This window comes from Podarcis bocagei (genome assembly GCF_964188305.1).
Source record: "Podarcis bocagei genome assembly, chromosome: 14".
Lineage (NCBI taxonomy): Eukaryota > Metazoa > Chordata > Lepidosauria > Squamata > Lacertidae > Podarcis > Podarcis bocagei.
Genome location: NC_138139.1, coordinates 31,296,597 through 31,320,917, shown reverse-complemented (window position 1 = coordinate 31,320,917; position 24,321 = coordinate 31,296,597). Strand labels below are relative to the sequence as shown.

Genomic DNA, 24,321 nt, shown 5'->3' with positions numbered 1-24,321 from the left:
CCAGATGGACTTGGAGGAGTGGTTTCTCATTCTTAATCCCTTCAGATCCAAGGCTACTGATAGTCGATGGGTATGCTGATAACCCACTTGCTACCATCCAAGGAAATCATCGTAGCCCGTCACCTAATCTAATTTGTTCAAACCCCAATCTGGGATCTTTTGGAGGAAGTCTGAAGGCTTCAGGTCAGCACTCCACATTTCCTGTTCTACATCTTAAGACAGGAGGAAAAGGCAGTGTACAGTGGATTAATAAACATACAGTGGTACCTTGGTTTATGAACTTAATCCGTTCCGAAAGTGTGTTCTTAAACCAAAGCGTTCTTAAAGCAAGACGTGCTTTCCCATAGCAGCGGGGAACTCAACTTACAAATGGAACACACTCAACAGGAAGCAAAACATGTTCTTATTCCAAGGCAAAGTTCACAAACCAAAACACCTACTTCCGGGTTTGCAGCGTTCTTAATCCAAGTTGTTCATAAACTAAGCTGTTCTTAAACCAAGGTACCATTGTACTTGGAAAGATAGCAAATGAGGAGGGAAGTCCAGTTTCCAGTGATGGTTCTTCTAGAAAGAGGTCCCAGATGTTCTACAGGTGGTCGTTCAGAACTGGCCACTGAAGAAACCCAGTGGAATAATGAAAACAGATTCTGAACTGCAAAACAGAATTCAAGCCATGGTAGGGACTTCCCTGGATTTAGGAAATGTTTTATGGGATAAATTTTGATCTCTCTATGTTTGCTGACAGAGAGCTGTTATTCAAATTAAAAGGTTCTCCAAATAACTCTCCATGCCCCAGTCTGGAAAAGGCAGTTTGAGAGGAAGGAACAAGAAGTTCTTAAGTCACAAGTGTCCTGCACTTGTCACCTAGCCTAATAATATCCAGATCTGCTCCAATAGACAAGAAGGGAAGATTCATTATATTGGCCCAAACGCAGGTATTGGGGAAAATATGTCCAAAATAGAAATATGCCCCCAAACTACCCTGCTAGCAATCCATTTTCCAGATATCAAAGGGATTATCCATTAACAAACACTCATGATAAATCCAGGCCTAGGGGTAATTACAGAAAAGCATATTATGATACCTTCAGCTCTCCTCTAAGATACCATAACTGATTAGAAAACATCCAGAAATGTCTTAATATTCTTCCATGGAACCTGACGGGTAGGGCAGATAAGCATATTTGTATGCTCCAGCAATTTGATATAATATGTTTGCAAGAGATTTGGTCACACAAACGTAACCCTCCTCCCCACTTACAGGGTCATAATTCTTTTAACCAGTCAGCTGTTGAGAAATTTAAAAGGGGCCAAGGAAGTGAGGACCTGACTACCTTTATATTGCTATGAGTTGGGGGGAGGAATAGGCTGTATGCTTAAGTCCCGTTTCTGATTCCTGGATCCAGCAAAGATTCAATTGCAGGACTAGCCAGGCCAGCCTGGTAATGGTCCACTAAGTATGTGTCCTTAAGGTAACAAAGAAAGTGGCTCTCTGCCAGAGGGCAAATGTGTGGGCCTCGCTCCCTTAACTGTTTGTTAGAAAGACAAAAGGCCAGAGTAGAGAGTCAGATTATGTGAGCTAGATGTTGGGTGCAAAGGCTGCAGGCTAGGAAGGCAGAGAGAGAGAAAGCCATGCCTGATTTCTGAAGGAATTGAAGGCTGTGGCTGTGGAAGCAGCTGCGTTCCAAGGTGGGGGCAGGGGGCAGTCCAACCCAGTGCCATTCCAAAGGAGGGGTGACAAAATGCCAACCCCCCAATCGGCGGCACCTCCCGGGGGGCGCACCACGCCCCCTGAGATGTGTGCCACTCCGGGTACCAGAGCAGGTTGCTCCGCGTCTGTGTGTGGAAGAAGCAAAACTGTCTTTGAGTGTTGGTGCTGTGAACTCCTCCAGCATAGGCTCAGGCTGTATATATATGTAAATAAACCAGTTATCATAAAGACACTACCGTCTCCAAAATGAAAAAACCGACTCAACAATTTTGAGGTCTTCTTAAAAATAGCTCAACAACTTTCAGGGTGTCCTGGTTTTTACTTTTTGAAATATGGCAGCCCTACCACTGCACCTCATTCGAAAGGAAACACGAACCCATGGCAAGTGCCTGAAACCCTTGGAATCTCATATCGCTTGGAGTTTGGGGTGGCGTGTGATAATATCATTTGGCAGGGGAAGTTTTGATAGCAGATTTTGGAATTCAAAATAATTACCTGTCGTCAATACAAAGCAAAACTGTATTAGGAATCTTTCTTTTCTGTATAAATATCTCCCTTCTCCCTACTAACTGTCTGGCCCTGACCACCAAGATTTAGGCAGATGTAAGATCCCGAACCAGAGCAGCTCAGTCATAAATTCCCCTCAGCATTTATACGTTTTTGTGGACTGGAGCAATTAGAGAGGATTTTTTAGTACCTTTAGGCTTGGGAAATATTTTCCTAATCTAATATTGTTATTTGTACAAGAAATATAATACACAGGCCTGAAAATGTTGGATTTGTATTCCAACATAATTCCTATATTCCTCACGGGAGTCCTGTAGACATATCTAAGGGTCAATATACTTATTTGAGCAGGCGTGGTGGAAGTGCTATCGATCACATTATAGTCGCTCCTTCATTACTCACTGCTGAGAACACCTTTGAAGTATTAGAACAAACAGAAAGTGATTGCTTTCAAATATCAGTGACCCCATGTCCTTTCACAGAACGCATACCAACCACCAAATCTGCAGGAGTGTGTGGAGAAATACATGGTGTGAAAAGACTGAAATGCTCTCACAGATTGAACAGCGATATTCAAGAGACACTATATAGTAACTATCTGATGAGTTTGCACCAACTTTTTATGAGCAAATCTCCAAATCATGTTGATGCCCGCGGGGGCATGTCATGCGTCCCAGGGGCGTGCGTGCATCCCGGGGGCGTGGTGCACCGCCCGCGGGGTCATGGTGCCCGGCGCAGTGGAGGGGTGGCGCATGTCCGGGGGCAGCTGCAATGGTACCCCCCTCCCCGGTGGTACCGGGGCAATACGCTCCCCCTGCCCCCCATTCCTCTGCCAGTGTGTCTTCCAGGAAATTGTCACAGAACTCAGGCCCTATGAGATAACTTCTACAATTAATAACTACAAACAGTCAACACACCTTGGCTGGTTTGATGGTTGATGCAAAATGGCTAGGAAAGTTTTGGCTAAGGCTATTAAGGATTTGCGTAAGAATCCATGGAAAATTTGGTCAAACATAGATTGGAATACAAGAGTCCAGCGGCGTAGCGTGGGTTGTCAGCACCCGGGGCAAGGCAAGTAATTTGCGCCCCCTAACCCCTAACCTGCCGCCGCTGCCAGCTTCTTCTTGCTGCTGCCTGGTCTGGTCTGGTGTGGTTCTCTTCCGCGCTCAGCGCTGCGCTGTGCGGCTGCTGCACTGTCCCTCCCCCAGATAGTCCCTCGCTCTCTCTCCGCACCGCACGCCTGGCACCCACCCCCTCCACAGTGGGCGGCGACCCAGTGGCTCGGATCGGATTCGCACAGCCAGCACTGCAGTGAGAGAGAGTGAGTGAGCCAGGTAGGGGCAGAGAGCTGCGAGTGCGAGTGCGCCCCCCAGATGTTGCGCCCGGTGCGACCGGCCCCCCCCCCTGCACCCCCCCACGCTACGCCACTGCAAGAGTCTGCTCAAAAGCAAGAAAGTTGAATATACAAAAACCCAGTGGCAGGGATTGGGACTAGCAGTGATGGAGCAGATGGAAGACAATTTCTGGGAACTGGTGGCCCAGGGTTTAAATGAAGTGAGATCATCACAGGAAATCTCAGTTCCTGCCTCTGACTGGGTGACATCTTTCTCCAACATATTTGGTGGTCAGTCTAGGCAGTCACATGTATGTGTATGAGTGTATGAGAATTTCTCAAACCTACTTGAATGGCAGCCAGTCTCCTGTAATCGTAGATTCATAGAATTGTAGAGTTGGAAGAGACCACAAGGATCATCTAGCCCCACCTCCTGAAATGCAGGAATCTTTCATGCAACGTGGGGCTCAAACCCGCAGCCCTGAGATTAAGACTTTCATGCTCTACTGACTGAGATAAAGGCCCTCATTTCTTGCCTGGAATCAAATAAAGCTCCTGGAGAAGATATGCCTCCACCTGAACTCTCTAAGGGATATTTAGAATGGCAGATGTCTATCTCAGCTGGCTTGTTTGCCACCATAAACAATATGAGCCAAATGCCCTCTGGATGGAAAATGAGTATCATTTTCCTGATATATAAGACAGGTGATAGGAAGGATCCACAAAACTATCAGCCATTTAGCTTGTTAGACATCTCAAAGCTATATGCGTTACATCTCCTTCAAAAATCATCAGAATGGTTTGCAAGATAACATTTTTCATGAAGAACAAGCAGGATTCAGAAGAGGATACAGAACCATTGATTAAAGTTTTACTCTGAACCGTATTGTAAGGAAATATACTAAGAACATTAAGGATAGTCTTTATGTGGCCTTTATTGATCTTTCTGCTGCATCCAGCTCTATTAATCAAAACAAACTGTGGGAGAAATTTCAAATTGCTAACATTGACTGCAGACTTCTGCTATTGATCCAAGAACTATACAGTAATACAGAAAAGAGGGTCAGAGTAGGTTTAAATGGTGGTATGACTGATGCTTTTAAAATGTCATAAGGAGTGAAACAAGGTTGCACTTTGGCTCCCACTCTTTTTAACGTTTATATTAACAATTTGGTGCCATATTTAGCCAATTCAAACTCCCCCTCTCCGGTAATTAGGCACAGAAATATCTTAATATTGATGTATGCAGATGATTTAGTGCTCCTCTCTCTTTCCCAATTGCCCCCCCCCCAAAAAAAAAATCTATTGGAGGTGTTCAGCACATACTGTTAAGAGAAGAATTAAGACCAAGATTGTGATTTTTGGCACAGTCCTAGTTATAAATGGTGCTTAGATCAGCAAGCTATAGAACAAATTCACTTATTTAGATACTTGGGTGTACCCTTCAGTGAAACCCTCTCCTGGAGGTGTCATATGAAGACAGTGAAAGTGAAAACACAGAAAGCCATAGGGACATTGATGGAGTTCTGTTGCAATAAGGAAGGGCAGCTGGTTGAACCTAAGGGTATTTGGTAGCAAAGCACTTGCTCTGATTTGAACTCCATTAAAATTTTGGAAACTGTGCAGAATATTATTTTTTTTCAGAAGCTATACTCTCTACCATCAGGAATATCAGCAGCTCTTCTTCATACAGAATCTAAGAGGCCAACAATTATGGCAAGAGCAGACTGTGCTCAGTTAAAGTAAATTTATTTTAAATTGCTACTACCATATGCCTATTGAGCATTTTCCTGTGCTATATGGAACTGGGTGATAACCAATTCTGGAAAGCAGCTTGTCCAGATGTTCTAGACTATCATTATTTTCCAGATCTGAGCTCTGCTTTGACCTTGAATACGTGTCAACTAAGGGATTGGCTCTTCTGGATAGAATCCAGAAGGGACCTACAACTAATTAGAAACACCAGATTTCCCCCTTGATACCCACTCATGAGGACAGAGCATTTTAGAGCTGGTTCTCTGACCAAACTCTCACCAGTTTCCTTAAGAAATGCCTTTATTGGACTGCATCTCCATGTGATACCTACTGCCGTCTTGGATGGTTGTTAAAACAAGCTCCTATACACAGGCAGACTTGGCATTTATGGTCCATCTCAGATGGAAGACATCTCTCATTCTCTATTGGCCTTCCTCTTGTTATAGAGATACAAAAGATCACTTTCTGAAACCTTTCTTCACATAAGCAACTAGCAACACCCCGGCAGAAATGGTTCAGTTTCTTTTGAGTGACAATAATAGCTGCGTAACACAGAGAGTGGCCCTCTATGCACTGTCTGCCAAAAAAGAAAGAAAGAAAGAAAAAGGAGTTAGATAAAATCGCTATAAATGGTTTTGGCTTGATTTGATTTGATTGTGTTGGTGTCTCTGGTAACTTCTGTCTCTTACAGCGTGGATGCTGGCAAATTGGATTTTAAAAAGGCAAAATAATATTAGAATTGGAGCTGTCAGAGGTACACAATGCTCAGGAACTTGGCAAAATCTTTTTTATATTATGGACTTTTATTTTATGGATGTATGTCCTGTGCTATATTATCAATAATGTTGACTAATACACGTTTGTCATGGCCTTTGGCTAGAACAGCAGACTTATGAACCCGAACAATCAAAATTGTCTGGCAGGGGAACTGAACTGCTTGGAGAATGGTGGACTGTTCTTCACTAGAGGTTTTTAGATTCCAAATGGCAGCCTATCAGGGATGCTGTAGGTATTTTCTGTATCAATGGGGGTGGGTGAGCCTTTGAGGTTGCCTTCCAACCCTATCATAGTAAAATTATGAAATCCACTTGGGATCTGGTGATGGCCACCATGTTGGACAGTTTTAAGACGGACTGAGACAATTGAACAGAGGGCAAGAGGGTGGGGTTTTTTGTCAGCATTGCAGAGGGTTAGACTAGTTGACCCTTGGGATCCCTCCGGACTCTACAATTCTTTGTTTCTAGGATGCCTGTGTTGTGCCTCCATTATTGGAGAGAGAGTATGCTGGGGAGGCAAAGGTGCTGAACTGGGTGGGCCAGGGGTCTGATCCAGCAGAGCTCTTACGGTGTTCTTAAGCATATTTTCTCTTCTTTATTCTTTAGGGACGTTCAGAGGAATCTGTAAGCAAATCAATCATTTCCCAGAGGATGCTGACTATGAACAGGATGCAGCTGAATACCTCCTGCGTAAGGTTTACAACCTCCCGGGCAACTACAAATCTGTGCTTGTGGGGGGGGGGGGTTCTACACACAGAAGGGATAGGGCTCACCCCTGTAGGCAACTGAGTGGCCAGCAAAATCCAGCTGGAGATTTCCTTGTCAGAGTATATGTCAATCCCACTTTCGATGGAGCTTTTTTGAATTTTCCCTGAGCATCAAGGGTGGGTTGTGGGGTGTGTTTTTTCCGATGCAGTGCATTAACTAATCACTTTCCTTATTTCATTCATTTACGACAGTGTCCTTTTCTCCCTTGGACTGACATCATTAAAAGATCGTATCTCTGAAAGGGATAGGCAAATCTATCCGTTTTGGTTCTCTTGTTTTTCCAATATTAAATTCAATTCGTATTTCTGCAGCAGTTTGAGGATTCTTTTTCTTCTTCTTCTTCTTTTAATCCGCATGAAACTTTGTCAGCTTTTCTGTGTGAATTTCTCCAGATAAACACATTTCTCTATGGCAAGCATATTTTTTGCACTGGGAAATCATGCCTCTGAAAGCCAGTTGCTAGGAATCACAAGCAGAGAGAGCTGCTGTTGTGCTCAGGTCTTACTTGAGGGCATATGGTTGGCCATTGTAAGAACAGGAGGCTGCACTAGATGGACCAGTGGCTGGATCCAGCAGGCTCATCTTGTGTTTTCCTAATATAATGCATCGCTGAATGTCATTCTCATCAATTTTATGCATGTTTTCCCCTAGTATATGCATTTCTCTACATTTCTTTTGACTGGAGAGCTGCATTGTTAAATAAGTGCAAATTTCAAAGGATCCCTGTGTTTCAGTTCTTCAAGGGTGAATTAGGCAGTTTCTCATCCAAATGCAAACCAAGTTGAATTTCTCCCCATCCCTCATCACAAGATATTATATTTGTTTCAAAATCTAGTCACTTGGGCAGGATGTGATGAGTGAAGGGATGGACAGATCGGCTTAAGCCCCATCCTTATCCGTTTCCCTCAGTCTGTTCTGCCCCCTATTTTTGCAGACTTTCCTAAAGAACCCATGAAAAATCCACATGTAAATTATGTGTGTTTTGTACACGTTTCCTGAAAAATACACATTTCCCAGTGCATTTCCTCCCCAAAATATGCATTTTGTATGCATTTTTATTGTAAAGATGCATATCTTGATGCAGACATTTTTGAGACAAACTGCATAGCCATGGGGGCCAACTCATGGGGGCCGAGCCCTTGTGGGCAGCCGCCAATATTTTTTGGTAGGGGGCTATGCCCCCCTAAAGTCCCAAAAATTCAGGGGGTGGAGGAGGCTGAGCATGGAACCAAGCATGGCATGGCTTTAGTGACTGGCTCCTTCTCCTTCTCTTGCCATGCAAGAGAAAGAGGACTGAAGCAGCCCCCCACCAGTGGCAATGGCAGGAGGAGGAGGAGGAGCTGCCAGTCATTGAAGCCATACTGTTGCCACATTTGGTTCTGCCCCTGGCTCGTTCTGATGCCCCGACATCACACACAATGTCACACGCACAACATTGCCCATCCCTTCCCCCTATATCACCACTGGAAGCTGGTGCCTCTGTGCACAGTCCAGGTGATAGTTGCATTCTGATCCACAATAGAATTTGGAAATGTCAATTCGAGTCAGTCCTCTGTGACAAACAGACCAAACAAATTCATCCCCCATCACTTGACAGAGGATTTAGTCCTCAAAAAAAAATGTTCCCAGTAAATTAAAAGCTCCAGGGCTTACCTGATTATCAGGAGGAGAAATCTAGGCAGCTGCCTGGGCTGGCAAGATGTAGGAAATAGCAAAAATGCAAGAAATAATTATGTCGGTCTGGACAACCGATCCCACGTTGAGATATTATTTGGCTTGTGTGCAGCGGAACCAATGTGGGAGCAGCGCCCTTCCCAGACTCACTGTCACAATGTGTCTCCATAGAGCAGTAGAGATTGGTGGGTCAGAAGGAAGGGAGCCCAACAGTAGGTGGCGCCAGAGCCAGTGACAGGCAGAGCCAACTAACTCTCATTTTGTCTCCTCCTGCTCCTTGTCCTTCTTCATCCTCATCATCATGAATGTGCAGGCGTCCCCCCACTTACATGCGATCGACATGCATATATGCGTGGCACCAGGAAATAAATAACTAATTCAATTCAAACCTGGAAGTGCTGGAGAGTCTTCCCCAGGGCCTGAAATGGATATCAGTGAGGGCGGAGGAAGCCCTGAAGAGACTGGAGGCGCAGCAAGACTTTGTTTAGGCTGCTCAGCCTCCCTGCCTAACAGCTGGTGTGTGTGGTACAGTAGCAGTGGCTGCCACTTTTCAGCTCGTCCTCCAGCCTGCAGTCAACCCCAGAGCTTCAGTTCAAGTTGTGGATATTTTTGGATACGGTATTTTTGGTCTGGATTGGAGAGAGAGCGGCAAAGGGCAATTTAAGGGTGCTTAGAGGGTGCTTCCCACTTCACACTATTTCACTTCTGCGCGCGGTGGGCCCAGAATATAACCCTTTGTAAGTGTTGGGTGGGGGCCACCCATTTTCATTGCCTTCTAAACCACCCTCTCAGGGCAATTCATGCACAAGTTAATTAAAAGCAGTTATAACGGAGATTTGGATTTAATGGAGAAATTGACAAGCAAAGTTCAGGAAAGAACACAACATAAGAAATCCAATAACTTTAACAAAATGTGGTTTAGCTTTATTACATATGTTTCTTCAAAGGAACATGGTTATAAACCACCAAAAATGCATAGAAATCTGTGGAACAGATTTTAATAAAGTGACTCTTAATAAAAATGCTTTGAAACCTTGTGTTGGGGAAATTAAAGTGGGGAGGGGGCAACTTATTCTATTATTTACTAAAGTATGTAAAATCAAGAAACTTTTTATAAAAAAACCCCAGTTAAAACACAAAAACAACAAATTCATTTAAAACAAGACTAAACCCCTAACAAAGAGACACTCGTGGTAAAGACCCTGTTAGAACAAAAATGTCTTCAATTGCTTCCAGAAAGTGCTTGTCATATCTTGACAGAGATGCTATACCAGGGACAGCTACACTAACAGCAACTTCCTCCCCCCACATCCCACTGAGTTCTTCAAGGGCAGCACAGAAACTAAGGGAGAGGCAAGCCTAAGCCCTGGGCAGGTTTTAAGCTGGTGGGTTCATGACATTGGTGGGTGGAACTTTAATCAAGGCTTCTCTGAACTGAACTGTGCTTCTCTGGTCCTTGCACCAGAGCTGAGCTTCTGATCAGTCTGGGTGATGTCCCAAATCCCTTTCCATTCTTGGGGTCCTGTAGCCAGTGAGGGTTAGAATTTAAGAGAGGCAGTTGCTGAACTAGTTTCTTTAAAGACAAGGACCTTAGCTGGCCATTTCAGGGTCCTCACCAGCATCCCCCAAAGAATAAGCAAGATTTCAAGAGCTACAGTTAGGTGACGTTTCCCTCCAGGCTGATGGGTGGGCCTTTCTTCCACCTTTAGAGGGTAGAGTGCTAGACTGTCAAAGAATGGATGGGTGATGAGGAGTGGTGAGAAGCTCCAGCCAGAGACCCCCTAGAGAAGCTTCAGAAGAGGAAGGCTCCAAGCCAGAGGAGTGGTGGTGGGACATGGAAGACAGGTCAGAGGATGAAAGTGCAGGGGGCAGAATGGTTGGATGCAGAACAAGCAACAGGCTCAAATGAGAGAGAGGAGGAAGAGGCAGAAAGCACTGCAGACATAGGACAGGCTGCTGAGGAGGAGGGGAGGCTAAGGTTGCAACAGATTCACGGGAGCCAGCCGGTTCTACTGTATTCAGCTCCCCTCCAGTCTTGTCTCCAAGAGCTTTGCAGAGCAAAAAGCAGAGAGAGCACAATGGGGGCAGCCCTCCCCTACGGAGTTTAAGAATGCTTTACTGGGGCCAGTCTTGCCCATAGGTTTCTCTGTTTGTATTCTGTTTCCTTAAAACTTTACTGCTCATCTCTGAGTTTCTGTGCTGACCTGCAACTAAATCAGCACTAACATAGACTGAGACTCCCCGCTCGGCCATGAAGCTCCCTGGGTATGACTTTGGCCCAATCACTGTCTCTCTCAGCCACTACCTCTCAGGGTTATTGTGCGGATAGAATGAGCAGGAGGAGAATCACACAACCCACCTTGAGCCCCTTGGAGGAAAAGGTGGGGTAATAAATATGTCATAATACCAGTCGCCTGAATGGACTAGCCTCCACTAGTACTTTAACAAACATGCTATGGTAATGATGTGAGGGATTGCTTAGTCTGTAGAGCATGAGGCTCTTAATCTCAGGGTCGAGGGTTTGAGCCCCATGTTGGGCAAAAGATTCCTTCATTGCAGGAATTTGGTCTAGATGCTCCTTGTGGTGGCTTCCAACATTACAATTCTATGATTTCATGATTCTATGAGTGTAGTCTGAGCAGGATTTGCCTCTTCCCCTTCTCCTTCCTCCTCCTCGTCCAGGTGCAGTGAGAGCATCCAGTATCTTCCCCATCTTGAGTGTGGGTCTGCTGTTCTTCGGAGGTCTCTGTGTGGCAGCCAGTGAGTTCTACAAGAGCAAACTCAACGTCATCTTGAGTGCAGGGATTTTTTTTGTATCGGCAGGTGAGTCCCAAGTCACTTCTCCACTGTCTATGCTGCCTGGCATAAGATTAAAGCTCTGGCCTTTGCTGCCAAGGCTGACTCCCAGCAATGGGGTGCCAACCAGATTTGAATACCGTACTCCCAGAAGGAAACACTTTTGCTCTCCACCCTTCTGGCTCTCCAACTTTGCATGCCTATGAATGGGATATCTGGGTATCTGTCCCAAAACGGCCATAGAGCAGAACATCTGCCCTGAAATCAGAGGGTTCCAGGTTCATCCCCCAACATCTCCATATTTGGATATGGGATGCAGTGATTCTGTGTGTAGATTGAGCCCTCCTCCTCCTCCTTGCCCATTAACCCTTGCCAAGAACTGCTGCTTAGGTCAGGAAGGGCCAAAGCTTAGTAGGCACAGCCCCTGCTTGGCATGCAGAAGGTCCCAGGTCCGGTTCTCTGCATCTCCAGGTAGGTCTGGAATGTCCCCTACCTGACACCCCGGAGAGCTGCTGCCCATCAATGTCGGCAATGCTGAGCTGGAAGTGTCAAAGGTCTGACTCAGTATAAGGCAACTTCTTATGTCTCTGAGCTGCTGCTGCAGCAACAGCAGCTTCAAAGGGATTTGGAGCCCCAGAATCCCTCTCAGAGCAGTTTCTGTGTACTTTGATGTATTTTACAAAACTCAGAACTGGCGCTCAACAGCAGCATCTTAATTCTGAAGTTAAAGGTTGAGCTGATAAGCCCTGTGTGATGTCTTAGCTAAGCTCTCTCTCTCTCTCTCTCTCTCTCTCTCTCTCTCTCTCTCTCTCTCTCTCTGTGTGTGTGTGTGTGTGTGTGTGTGTTGGAGGATGCTGTGCTTTTCTGAGGATGCTCCGCATTTTCTGGAAAGCTAAGCCAACCTTTGTTTCTTGGCAGGATGCAATTGCCTTTAGGGAAACAACCAGAGGAGTAAATAAGATAATTCAGGGCAGCACAGTAAAAGGGTAACCACTGAATAACAGAAATGTCTTGGGACCAAGGTAGCTAAAGGACTCCCTCCAGTCATACAATCCTGCCCAGATATTTAAGGCCAGGTTCTGAGGTCCTGCTTGTACGGCCACCAGGAAAATAAATGAAATTGGTAGTACAAGCACTCTCTCTGTGTGGTGGCTCCACAGTTCTGGAACTGCCAGCTGGACGGATACTGTTCAGGCTTGCAAGCAAGCTTTCAAAATGCACCTGTTCCAGGCTGTATTTTCTCGACAGTCTCTTGCTGCTGCCTTCCTGTGCCACCTTAAATGATCAAGTTCTTGCAAACGCAGAATAGGTATGTTGTGGTACCTGTAGTACTGCAAATTCTACCTATCAAAGCAGTCAGCTTTGGGGGGGGCCACAGCCGGCTTGGTTCCATAGACTCATCCTAGTGCCCCGTACCCTACTATACCCTCCAACACCTTGAGTTCCCAAACCGGGGTCCATGTGCTCCCTCCCATGCTCCCAAGTCAGTCATGTGACCAGAGCGAGATCACTGAGGCCAAAAAACATGCTTTTTGGGGGGCCAAGCTCACAAGGCACCCAAAAATGCACCATGAGATTGCAGCCCGGGGGGGGGGAAACTTTGGGGGTTGCTTTTTTCTGGTCTTGGTATGTTATCACTTGAGATCACAGCACACCAAATGGCCGCTGTGCTCTCATGCAAGACAATGGGATGCCCCATTTTTCTGGGATACTTGGGTGAACCCTGCCCAGGCCTGTACAGAGCTTATCTGAGGTCCAAGGTGGGAGTCTTGTTAGAACAAAGTTATAAACACAAACAAAAAAACAGGCAGCCTCTTGCAGGGTAGCCCAGCCAGCTTAGCCCTCTGAGGCCTAGGGCAAGTGTACCCAGCTGCCCCAGCCCCTGCACAGGCCTGCCCTATAAAAAGCATTATTCAGAAGAGTGGTTTCCATTGCAAAGAGGTCAAACATGAGACCAATCCGGTTGCAGGGAGTTCCAAAGGTGGAACGGGTACTACAGGGGTATACTAGGGGTATACATCCATGACCCACTAAGGAAGATAGTCACACAATAAAATTCGAAACAGTAACAATTAATTGCACATTTATTCAAAATCCAATTAAAACTATGTGGTTTAATTAATTCAATGCAGCTGATGAACATGATTCCGTGATACCAGCTTTTCAAAGGCTGATAGTCATTTACACTTTTGGTGCCCCCTGCCCCCCCCTTGACTCTTATCAACCCCTCCCCAAGAATCCTAGTGACCCCCAGGGGGAGGTACCACCCACTTTGGGAAACACTGGTTTGGCAGAACCTGCGGAAACCAAGCCTCTCCCATTCCCAGGAGGCTGCTGTGCCTTTGCACTGCCCTGGCCAATTCAACATCTGGAGAGGAGCAGCCATCTGGAGAGGAATGCGAGCAAGTGGCAAATGGCTTCCTTCCTGACTGCTGTTATGGGCTATTTCATGACAGTATCTTTGTCTCCAGGAAATCTTTTGTCTTGGGCTCCCTCCGCAAATGCTCCACCCTAAAAAAAAGACAGAGAGCATTGTTCTCACTTCTTCAGCTGAGAGGAGTAGAGACGCAAAGCAGCAAACAAAACGCTCTTGGCTCATTAACGCAACACAAAGCTCCTCTGTGGCGAGGAAGCAAGGGGGGGTGCCTCGTGCATGTTAGCTGAAAGGGTCCCCCCCCCCTCTGGTTTCACACAGAGCCCAGAAAATGCCCCTGGGGTGCTGGCTGGCTGGTGCTGGTGTCAGGCAGGAATGCTGGAAGCTCTCTAATACTGAGTCAAACTGATGGTGCATCTAGCTCAGTGTTGTTGCATTGGGTCTCCATCAGCTGTCAAGCAGTAGACACTCCCAGTCCTACCTGGAGATGTTGGGGGATGAACCAGGAACCCTCTGCTTTCAGGGCAGATGTTCTGCTCTATGGCCCTTTTGGGACAGATACCCAGATATCCCATTCATAGGCATGCAAAGTTGGAAGAGACCAAATGGAGCCAGAAGGGTGGAGAGCAAAAGTGTTGAAATGAAAATCGCATGACTTGCCCAAATATGTTGGTGTTTGTGTGCCACCAGCTCATCCCTTGCATACTGCAGAGTCCCATTCATCTCCTCTGACTGGATGAGCAAAGTGTCAGGAACTGGCTGGATAGGGAAGAGTGGCAGAAGCCGCCTGACCCAGAGCCCCCCAGGGAAAGCACAGAGGGAGAGGGTTTGGATCCTGGCTCCTGGTGGTGGGAAACCAGCCACACCCCAGAGGAGGGGAAAAGCTGGGAAGTGCTGGAGGCTGGGAGCTTGGAGGAGGATGAAGAGGAGGAAACAGGCAGGTGCCCCAGCCCACAGGAATCAGACTTGACGGCTCCACCAGAGCCACCCTGACAGTTTCTCTCCTGACAGCCTGCAAGCCCTTCCACTCCTAGAACAAGGCATCTACTGCATGTCGCAGAGCAGAGAGCCAGGCAGAAACAGAGAGCGTTCTTTGGGTTAGAGAGTGAAGGCAGGGAGTTACAATCCACTCCAGGCAACTGCTTCATCTAGACAGGAACAACCCTTAGAAGCCCCTGTGTGTTCTCTGCTCTGCTTCTTTAATAACGAAACTAACTGTAACAGGATAGTACGCACCCCAGAAATTATCTCTTTCAGCTTCTGCCTTCTGGAAGAAGGTATAGGGTTATAAAGACCAGGACTAGCCGCCTAAGAAACAGTTTCTACTCAAATTCAATTCTGGTTCTAAACGCAGCATAAGGAGTCTCTATAGTATATTGTATTTTAAAACGGGGCGGGGTTTCAGAGTTTTTAGGGGGTTTTGAATGTTTTATGTAGTTTTTCAATTTCATTGTTCTGTATGGGACAATGACAATAAAGATATTGGATATCGTATATCGTATATCGTATATCGTATATCGTATATCGTATATCATATAAAGTTAACCAGCATGTCACTGTCTTTCTCTGTTCCGCACAAAGTTACTTTAGTCCTCCTCTGATTCTTCCCTTCAGGGCTAAGCAACATCATCGGGATTATCGTTTACATCTCTGCCAACGCCGGGGACCCTGGGCAGAGCGACTCCAAGAAGAGTTACTCCTACGGCTGGTCCTTCTACTTCGGGGCCTTATCCTTCATCATTGCTGAGATGGTGGGGGTGATTGCCGTCCACATGTACATCGAGAAGCACCGCCAGATCCGAGCCAAGACCCATTCCGTGGCGCTGCTGAAGAAGTCCACCTTTGCCCGCTTGCCTACCTACCGGTACCGGTTCCGAAGGAGATCCAGCTCGCGCTCCACGGAGCCCAGGTCCAGGGACCTGTCCCCCATCGGCAAAGGCTTCAACACCATCCCGTCCACCGACATCTCCATGTTCACCCTCTCCAGGGATCCTTCCAAGCTGACTATTGGGACACTGCTCAACTCAGAGAGAGATCACGGGTTTTTACAGATTCACAACTCCCTCCCCAAAGAGTTCAAGGAGTCCTTACACAACAATCCAGGCAACAGACGAACCACACCAGTCTGAGGCCAGCCGCACCCCTGGTTGGCTGAGAGTCCTGGCAGTCAGAGCTGCCCTGCTGGCTGCCATGTATAGAGGTGTATCGTTGAGACTGCATGACATGACCCGCCCCCTGTGATGGTGTAACCAGTGAAACTTTGTTTTTCAGAAGAAACCCTCGGCGGGGGTCCTGCCCCTCACGGGCAACCTGGGTTGAGGACTTCGTTTTTTCCGTTTCGTTTTTGAAATCCTCGAATCTCCACTTGCTAAGCCCGAGCGGTTGTGGCTTTGGTTTGACTGCCGCTGAGCCTCCCCAATTCCCAAACCTCTCCTTCTTTGAGCAAGAACAGACATTGTAGCTTTGCCACATGCACAGCAAAAGGGGTTCCCATTGGACTGCCAGGAGGTCCCATCAGGAATGTAGGGAGTACCCCATGGCTATTGGTCCCCCCACGGAAATCCCACTTGCGCGCTGTGGTCATCCCGAAATCACCTCTGTGGGAAATCTCCAAGCACGAAACGGCGAACCTGAGTGTGTGAGAGAAGACTGTGACCATTGTCCCTTCTTCCATCTGGATTGTATTGAGTGATGCTGGGGGGGTTGGGGTGGGGGCTGTCTGTTTTTGTGTGCATGCATTAAATAGCTTGGAATCCCATTTCCTGCCATGTGGTTGGAAGAGATGGCCCGGAGCCATTTCTGTGGGTTTAGGGAGGGCTCTGTGTTTTTCTCGCATCTTCAACGCTCCCATCAAGGACTCCGGGTCAGGTGGGGAGAGGCAAATGCTCCCCCTCCTCCATCTCTCCCAAGGTGCTGGTCGTCATCTGCCATCTGTGGGTCAGCTTTTGACATTGCAGGTAGGATGAGCTCACTCTCTCATGCCCAGAGGTAGATCTCTGGACACCATGAAGATTATGTGTGGTTGAGTTTGCAATCTGCTTTTCCAGCTGCAGCACCAGTCTATGTCCTGTACAGATGGGCGGTCGATATCTGGAATGTTTGAAAGGTCCAAGGAAAGCAAATATATACCAATAAAACACATTCGGATCAGCATTTGTGATTCAGAGGCCTTTTGTTGGTAAAGGAAGGCATGGGGCAGGGAGCAATATATGGATGGGGAACATGGGAGGGGTTTTTTATTCATATTGCAAAATAGTGAAGATCAGTCAGCAGCTTTCTTGAGGAATCAGCGCAAATGCTACCACTGTCAACTTCAAGGAAGCCCCACCTGTGAATTGCAATTTACATGCAATATATTTTCCTGGAGCTGCCAAGAGCATCTGCTGTGTTCTGCCCCAAATATATCTCTCCACACACACACCTTGGCAGGTGGAACATGGAAAGGCAGTCAGCTTTGAAGACCTGGGGAAGAAAAGGGACAAGCAGTCTGCTGGCTTACCTTAGCCTTCCTCTTGCACATGGTGACGTAGGGATGTGGGTGGCACTGTGGTCTAAACCACTGAGACTCTTGGGCTTGCCGATCAGAAGGTCAGCGGTTCAAATCTCCGCGATGGAGTGAGCTCCCATTGCTCTGTCCCAGCTCCTGCCAACCTAGCAGTTCGAAAGCATGCCAGTGCAAGAAGATCAATAGGTACTGCTGTGGCGGGAAGGTAAATGGCATTTCCATGTGCTCTGGGTTCTGTCACGGTGTTCTGTTGCGCCAGTAGCAATTTAGTCATTCTGGCCACATGACCCAAAAGCAATCTGTGGACAAACACTGGCTCCCTCAGCCTGAAAGTGAGATGAGCGCCGCAACCCCATAGTTGCCTTTGACTGGGCTTAACCATCCAGGGATGCTTTACCTTTACCTATAACTTTAATTTTAAATAGTGACCTAACTGGCTGATATTGAGCCCACCCCAATTTTCATCCTACTTTTGATCCCAGAATGGCCAAGACACTCTGCCTCTGTTTGTTTAAGCTGGTTGGCATTTCCCCCTATGCCCACCCAATGGTTTCTCCAAAAGGTACCAGCCAAGTGCCCTTTAATGCAAAAGTCTTTTTATGGGTTGGGGGGAGTGCTGAATCAGGTAATTATTGATGGGAAGTGGCCTCTAAGGGAGAGCTCTTTTCCCTAAATACGGGCTGTATTCCCCCCCCCCTTATCTAGAAAGCTTTAAAAAGTAAAGGTAAAGGGAACCCTGACCATTAGGTCCAGTTGTGACCGACTCTGGGGTTGCGGCGCTCATCTCACTTTATTGGCCGAGGGAGCCTACGTTTGACCACAGACAGCTTCCGGGTCATGTGGCCAGCATGACTAAGCCGCTTCTGGTGAACCAGAGCAGCGCATGAAAATGCTGTTTACCTTCCCACCGGAGTGGTACCTAGTTATCTACTTGCTCTTTGATGTGCTTTCAAACTGCTAGGTTGGCAGGAGCAAGGACCAAGCAATGGGAGCTCACCCCGTCACGGGGATTTGAACCGCCGACCTTCTGATTGGCAAGTCCTAGGCTCTGTGGTTTAACCCACAGAGCCACCCGCGTCCCTTCACTAAGCGGTTTAGGTAAACACAATAGAAAATAGTCAAAAGGAAAACACTGATAAAATCAAACTTTAAAGACAAGTAGATGTACAAAATTGAATAAAAAAACAGGGGGGAGACAACCGTTTTTAAACAAATACACATATTGGAATTTTGTGTCTGGGTAGACTGGTCTGAACAAACAAGGCTTAAGCATTGGAGACAGTTCAGCGAAGGTGTCTGAAAAATAAGAACATTTTAAGAGCTGGGTCAGCACGGCATTCTTTTCTCACAGTGGCCAACCAGATGCCTGTGTGAAACCCACAGGCAAGATTTGAGCACAAGAGCCCTCTCCCCTCCTGTCGTTTCTGGCACCTGGTATTCAGAAGCATTGCTGCCTCCAGCTGTGGAACCAGAGCAGAGCCCTTGTGGCTAGCAGTCATTGATACCCTCCTTGAATCGGTCCAATTCTCTTTGGAAGCCATCCAAGCTGGTGGTCATCCCTACCTACCATGGGAGTGAGTTCCATAGATTAATTATGTGCTGCAGGAAGAAGGACTTTCTTTTTATCCTTCCCAAATCTTCCAACATTCAGTTTCATCGGATGTCCACGAATTCTAGTGTCATGGGAGGAGAAAAACTTTTCTCTTTCCACTTTCTCCATGTCATACATTATTTTATAAACTACTATCATGTGCCCTCTTACTTGCCTTTTTTCTAAACTAAAAAGTCCCAAACAATGTAAGTTTTCATCATAGGGAAGTCGCTCCCTCCCCTTGATCATTCCGGTTTTCCTTTTCTGAACCTTTTCCAACTCTACAATATCCTTTTTTTTTCCGGTCCCCATCAGCACCATGTCCCTGTCTCCTCAAGCCCTGTCAGCCATGACGAGGGTGGGCCAGCATCACGAGGGTACAATATCCTTTTTGAGGTGAGGCAACCAGAACTATATACAGTATTCCAAATGTGGTGACACCATAGATTTGTATAATGGCAAGAACACCTGTTATGTTTGCCTTAGTGTCCTGAAACTCAAATTGTGGCCAGCCTCTTTTGGAGGAAAAACTGTTAAATAGTATTTAAAATAAAGAGCGACATAGCAGGAGACCAAAGCTAAGCAGCATCCAAATGTTTTCTTTTACCCCCAAGTTCCCACTTGACGACTATTATTATTATTATTATTATTATTATTATTATTATTATTATTTTAAAAATAGTCTACAACCCTTCATCTGTAGATCTTTGGTGGGCTTAGGGGAAACATCATGTTGAGGTGGGTGGAGGACAAAAAATTGGAAATACTCAAATGGCTGAAGCTTCTTTTATAAACTCACTGAAGGAGAGAAAACTGCAAGCATATTCCCTCTGCTTGCAAACGTATTTTGAGAGCACCCTTCCTAGGACCTCTGTGTCCTTGAAAAATATTTAAAATGCAAAACTTATCAATATTAAATGCAGCTTTTTTGCTAGAGGCAGTGTTCCTGACTGTGAACCATAAAACAGACATAGACTTCCTGTATGGTCTGTTACAGGAAGGGTGGTGGGTGGAGGTGGAGAAGACTTTTGCTAGGCTGGGGTGTAATGGGAGGGGGGCTCCTTAAAGCAGTGGGAGACTTTGAGACACACATGCTCAGTGGTGGAGCCTCTGGTTTGCATGCAGAAAGTCCCATGTTCAGTCCTCGGTTTTCTGTCTGAAAGCCTGGAGAGCTGCTGCCGGTCAGTGCAGACAGTACTGAGCTAGATGCAGCATTGATCTGACTCTGTATAAAGCATGTTCCAGTGTGTCACTTGAGCACCATCTTAAATACATGGTGACTTCCAAATGTTTCAGCCTACAACTCGCACCAGCCCCAGTCAGCATTTTGGAAATTGCAGCTTAAACCTGCGACTGTAAGAGGAGGATCAAAGTTGTTGAGGGTGTTTGTTTTTGAGAGAGAGAGAGAGTCTCGTCCTACCCCTGGAAGAAGATATTTTGAGAACGAAGAACTCGGTTCCATTGAGTTAGATCCAAGAATGAGATATTTGTGGCAGCGATGGGTGACGTGGCCAACTGTGGGATGCTGACTCGCGATGCCAAGCACGGACCAGCTGCTTTGTGGAGGAGAGATGTGCCTGTGGATCAGCAGAGGGGGCGGATCCTGGTGCCAGCTCATAGCGGAACCCTCTGGAGGTATTTCTCTCCTGAGCGTAACACATGGAGCCGTGTGGGGCATTCGCCGCGCTGAGTGGGAGGGGGCCACTCTGAAAGGAACGTACAAAATGCCAACAGCAGGAAGGTGGCCTTCAAGCCCACCGGCAGTGGAGGTATGCAAGCTGGCGATCCCTGAAAGACATCATGGGTGGGGGGAGAGGAGGGTCCCAAGCAGATTCTTTTAACTTGGGTTCGCTTGGAAAAAATTCAGTTCCCTCTCATCCTTTTTAAAGCAAGAGTTATACAATCCATTGCAGAGACTCTCCTGGAAAGCTCTAGTGCTTCTGCTGGAAAGCAAAGTGTGGGAAGAAGAACCATGCAGCTCACGGTTCAGCTATGGAACTCCCTCCTGCAGGAGCATAGCTGTCAACTTTTCCCTTTTCTTGTCAGGAATCCCATTCGGAATAAGGGAATTTCCCTTTAAAAAAGGGAAACATTGACAGCTGTGTGCAGGAGGCAGTGATGGCCACCAACCTGGATGGCTTAGGCTGGTGCAAATTCATAGAGGAGAGGGCTAGCGATGGTTGTTAGCCACAGTAGCTATGCTCTACCTCCACAGCTAGAAGCAGCAGTGCTTCTGAATCCCATTTGCTGGACACCCCAGGAGGGGAACGGTCTCTTGTCCTCTAATCCTGCTAGAAGGTTTTCCAAATGGGGGATCTGTTTGGCCACTGTAATGACAGGCTGCTGGACTAGATGGGCCATTGGCCTGATCCAGCAGCCTATTCGTAAGCTATGTTCTTGTGAGTCTGTCTGTATAAAGGTCCCCAAGCCATGCAGGTGTCAGGATGCTGTCAGCGGCTGCCAGCTGGTTGCCCGGGAAAGTATAAAGACTAGGAAAAGTTTCTCACCGTCCTTTTTTATTTCAGTCTTTATAGAGAGAGGCTATAGAACCCAGCCTCTTGGATAATGGTGTTGTCCCAAGTGAATCTACACACACACACACACACACACACACACACACACACACACACACACACTATATCTCTCCCACTTCCTCATTCGTCAGTTCTATGGGTGCTGCTATGTGCCCTCTGTCTCTGAGTTCTTTGCTCTCCTACTTTTAAGGCTCACTGGGTTCTGGGAGATGGAGGGTCTGGAATGCTTTCTAATGACAAGATGTCAGCCAGCTGCTGCTCTGGTTCCTCCTCTCCTAACTTTTCCCCAACATCTGCCTCTGAGCAGTAACCTCCATCAGCCCACTGTTGTAAATCTATACTGTCTTCCTCTTCCTTCTCCCTGGAAGGGTCGGGATGGGGAGGCGGTCTCTACCATTCCTCCTCTGCCCAGTCCCTGACAGCAATTGACTGTGCAGCACTGTGCCCTCTGACTGGCAGGCACATTGACGCCTCTGGACTGGCCAGGCCTTGTGCTGTAAATACAGTTGGTTGGAGAGCATAGGAAGATGCCCTATACCAAGTCGGAACATCAGTCCCTCTTGCTCAGTATTGTCTGCTCTGACTGGCAGCACCTCTCCAGCATATTCACCTCTCGACAGAAGTGGAGTCAAACCTCATGAGGACTGAGCAACTGGAGCTCAACTGAGAGAGCAATGGGGAAAGGGGGGGCTGAAAGGCAAACCTCTGTGTCTTTTTTTCTGCCATAGTTCTTGCCCAGGATCAGGGTATTGGCCAAGATCAGGTGCATAAACTCCCTGTCTCCTTAACTGTGACCAGCAGGTTGCCTGCTGGACCTAAATCATCCTATGCATTGAGCTCTACACAGGTTCTGGAAACTAAACTGCTGCATTTAATTGAGTTATATAAAGATTCCAGGCAGGTTTATTAGCACACACGTGCAGTCCAGACATTTCATTCTGCTGGAATGCAATCTTTGCAAGAAGGGGAAGGGGCAATACTTTGCTGGTAATGATTCTGCTCCCACTGCCATTAGCAGATCTCATCACCCATACCTGCAAAAGCACAATCCTGGATTAAGAATCACAGCTGGTTTATTGACTCGTCAACTGATTCTGCAGGCAGGGCCTCCGTCTATTCCCTAGAAACATTTTCTCCATATGAAAGCTGTAGGCAGACCCAAATCATGCAATCAGTCCTGCCTGCTCCTATACTATTTTCACCAGAGACCTACACTTCAACAAAACAATTTTTTTTAATCCCTCTCTTTGAAGAGTTGAAGACTGCAGACAGGAACAGCAGGGAAGCAATTTGGGGTCCACATTACATAATGAACTTCTCATTCTACAACTCTGGAAGTATTGTGCTTGTCAGGACATGGCATACTCCAGAATCACCAGTCCTCCCAGACTGGAAGAAAATGGCCTGAAAACTGCATTAGAATCATAGAAATGAAAGTTGGAGGGTACCCCAAGGGTCATCTAGTCCAACCCCCTGCAGAACAAAAAATCACAGCTGAAGAACCCCTGACAGATGGTCATCCAACCTCTGTTTGAAAACCTTCAAGGAAAGAGAGTCCACCACCTTCCAAAGGGGTCCATGCCATTGTTGAACAGCTCTTACCGTCAGAAAGCTCTTCCTAATGTTTATGCAAAATCTTGTTTCTTGCCATTTGAATTCATTGGTTTGGGTCCTCCCCTCTGGAGCAGCGGAAAACAAACTTGCTCCATCTTCTGTGTGACAGCCCTTCAGATATTTGAAGATGTGGTGATGCTTCATGATATGCTGTCCCTCCCGGTGGGTACTGTAAGGATGAAGATGAGAAATGATGACTGCCCCCATCAGTACATGGGAACAGTGTGTCTTCATGTGCTGCAGAATCCAGGGACCTTTTCGGATGCTTTTCACACTGGTGTGGCGAGCTGTAGCCGCTCCAAGTGGCTATAGTATAGATGCTTTTACAAAAAAGGAAAAATAAAAGGAAGTCCTTGGGCCGCAATGTAAAAAATTATAAGTAGTTTTTGAAAACAGAGAGAGAGAGAGACATTTGTGTGGATTTTTAAGAATCTGCTCATGCATCTGAGAATGGACCTTCACTCGGTCACGTATGAAATACAGTGGTACCTCAGATTACAGATGCTTCAGGTTACAAACTCCCCTAACCCAGAAATAGTACCTCGGGTTAAGAACTTTGTTTCAGGATGAGAACAGAAATTGCACAGCGGCGGCCCCATTAGCTAAAGTGGTGCTTCAGGTTAAGAACAGTTTCAGGTTAAGAACAGACCTCCAGAATGAATTAAGTACGTAACCAGAGGTACCACTGTAGACATGGGCTGAATTAAGACCGTTCCATCAGTCCTTAGCTGCAAGACTACTTCCTTTTGGCTCAGTGGTGAAGGGTCACAGCTGAGTGGCAGAGCATCTGCTTTGCATGCAGAAGGTCTAGGTTGAGTCCCCCTGGCATATCCTGGTAGGACTGGGAATGGCCCCTGCCTGTAACCCTCAAGAGCCACTGCTGCCATTCAGTGTGTGGGACAAGAGTGAACTAGGCAGACCAATGGTCTGATCTGGTATGTTCTTCCCTGATCCTGTTCATGCAAAACTGAGCTCTATCAGTTTCTTCAGTCTAGCCTCATTCTCAGCAAGGCTCCCCGTTTCAAAATCCAAGAGAGGTACATTCTTTGCACTGGTCTACATAAACTTCATTGTATTAGGTATTGTCTCTTGTACCACAGCTACAGAGGTTTGCTGTCTGAAGTGGGGCTCAAATCTCTGCTGGGGTGGAGGGAGAACACTTTTGAAAAGTGTTACTCCGCCACTGAGCCTCCAGTTCCTGCCTTCATCTCTCCTGGACACACACAGGTGGTTTCTCAGCAGATCACCTCACCCATTCACAAGGCGGGATCAGCTTTGATTCAGGCTCCATACGGGCATTGCCAGGGCCAGACAAAGACATTTTGCAGCCTGAAGCAAAATAGCCCATGTAAAAGTGCCCAAGGCTGGTCACGCTATTTTAGC

The 24,321-nt window shown here is 46.8% G+C and overlaps 1 protein-coding gene across 2 annotated transcripts in view; it reads left to right on the top strand.

Annotated features, from left to right (window-relative positions):
- CACNG3 (calcium voltage-gated channel auxiliary subunit gamma 3) overlaps nucleotides 1-16,847 on the top strand; it is a 66,809-nt gene extending 49,962 nt beyond the window's left edge. Inside the window, exons 2-4 of one of the 2 annotated variants that reach the window (XM_081170933.1) lie at nucleotides 6,689-6,772; nucleotides 11,213-11,347; nucleotides 15,309-16,847. In XM_081170933.1, the coding sequence (XP_081027059.1) occupies nucleotides 6,689-6,772; nucleotides 11,213-11,347; nucleotides 15,309-15,823 (734 nt within the window). In that variant the 3' untranslated portion in view covers nucleotides 15,824-16,847. Of the gene's footprint in view, nucleotides 1-6,688; nucleotides 6,773-11,206; nucleotides 11,348-15,308 lie in introns of both variants that reach the window. The other variant, XM_081170932.1, reaches the window with a different exon arrangement.
- The last annotated feature ends 7,474 nt before the right edge of the window (nucleotides 16,848-24,321 follow it).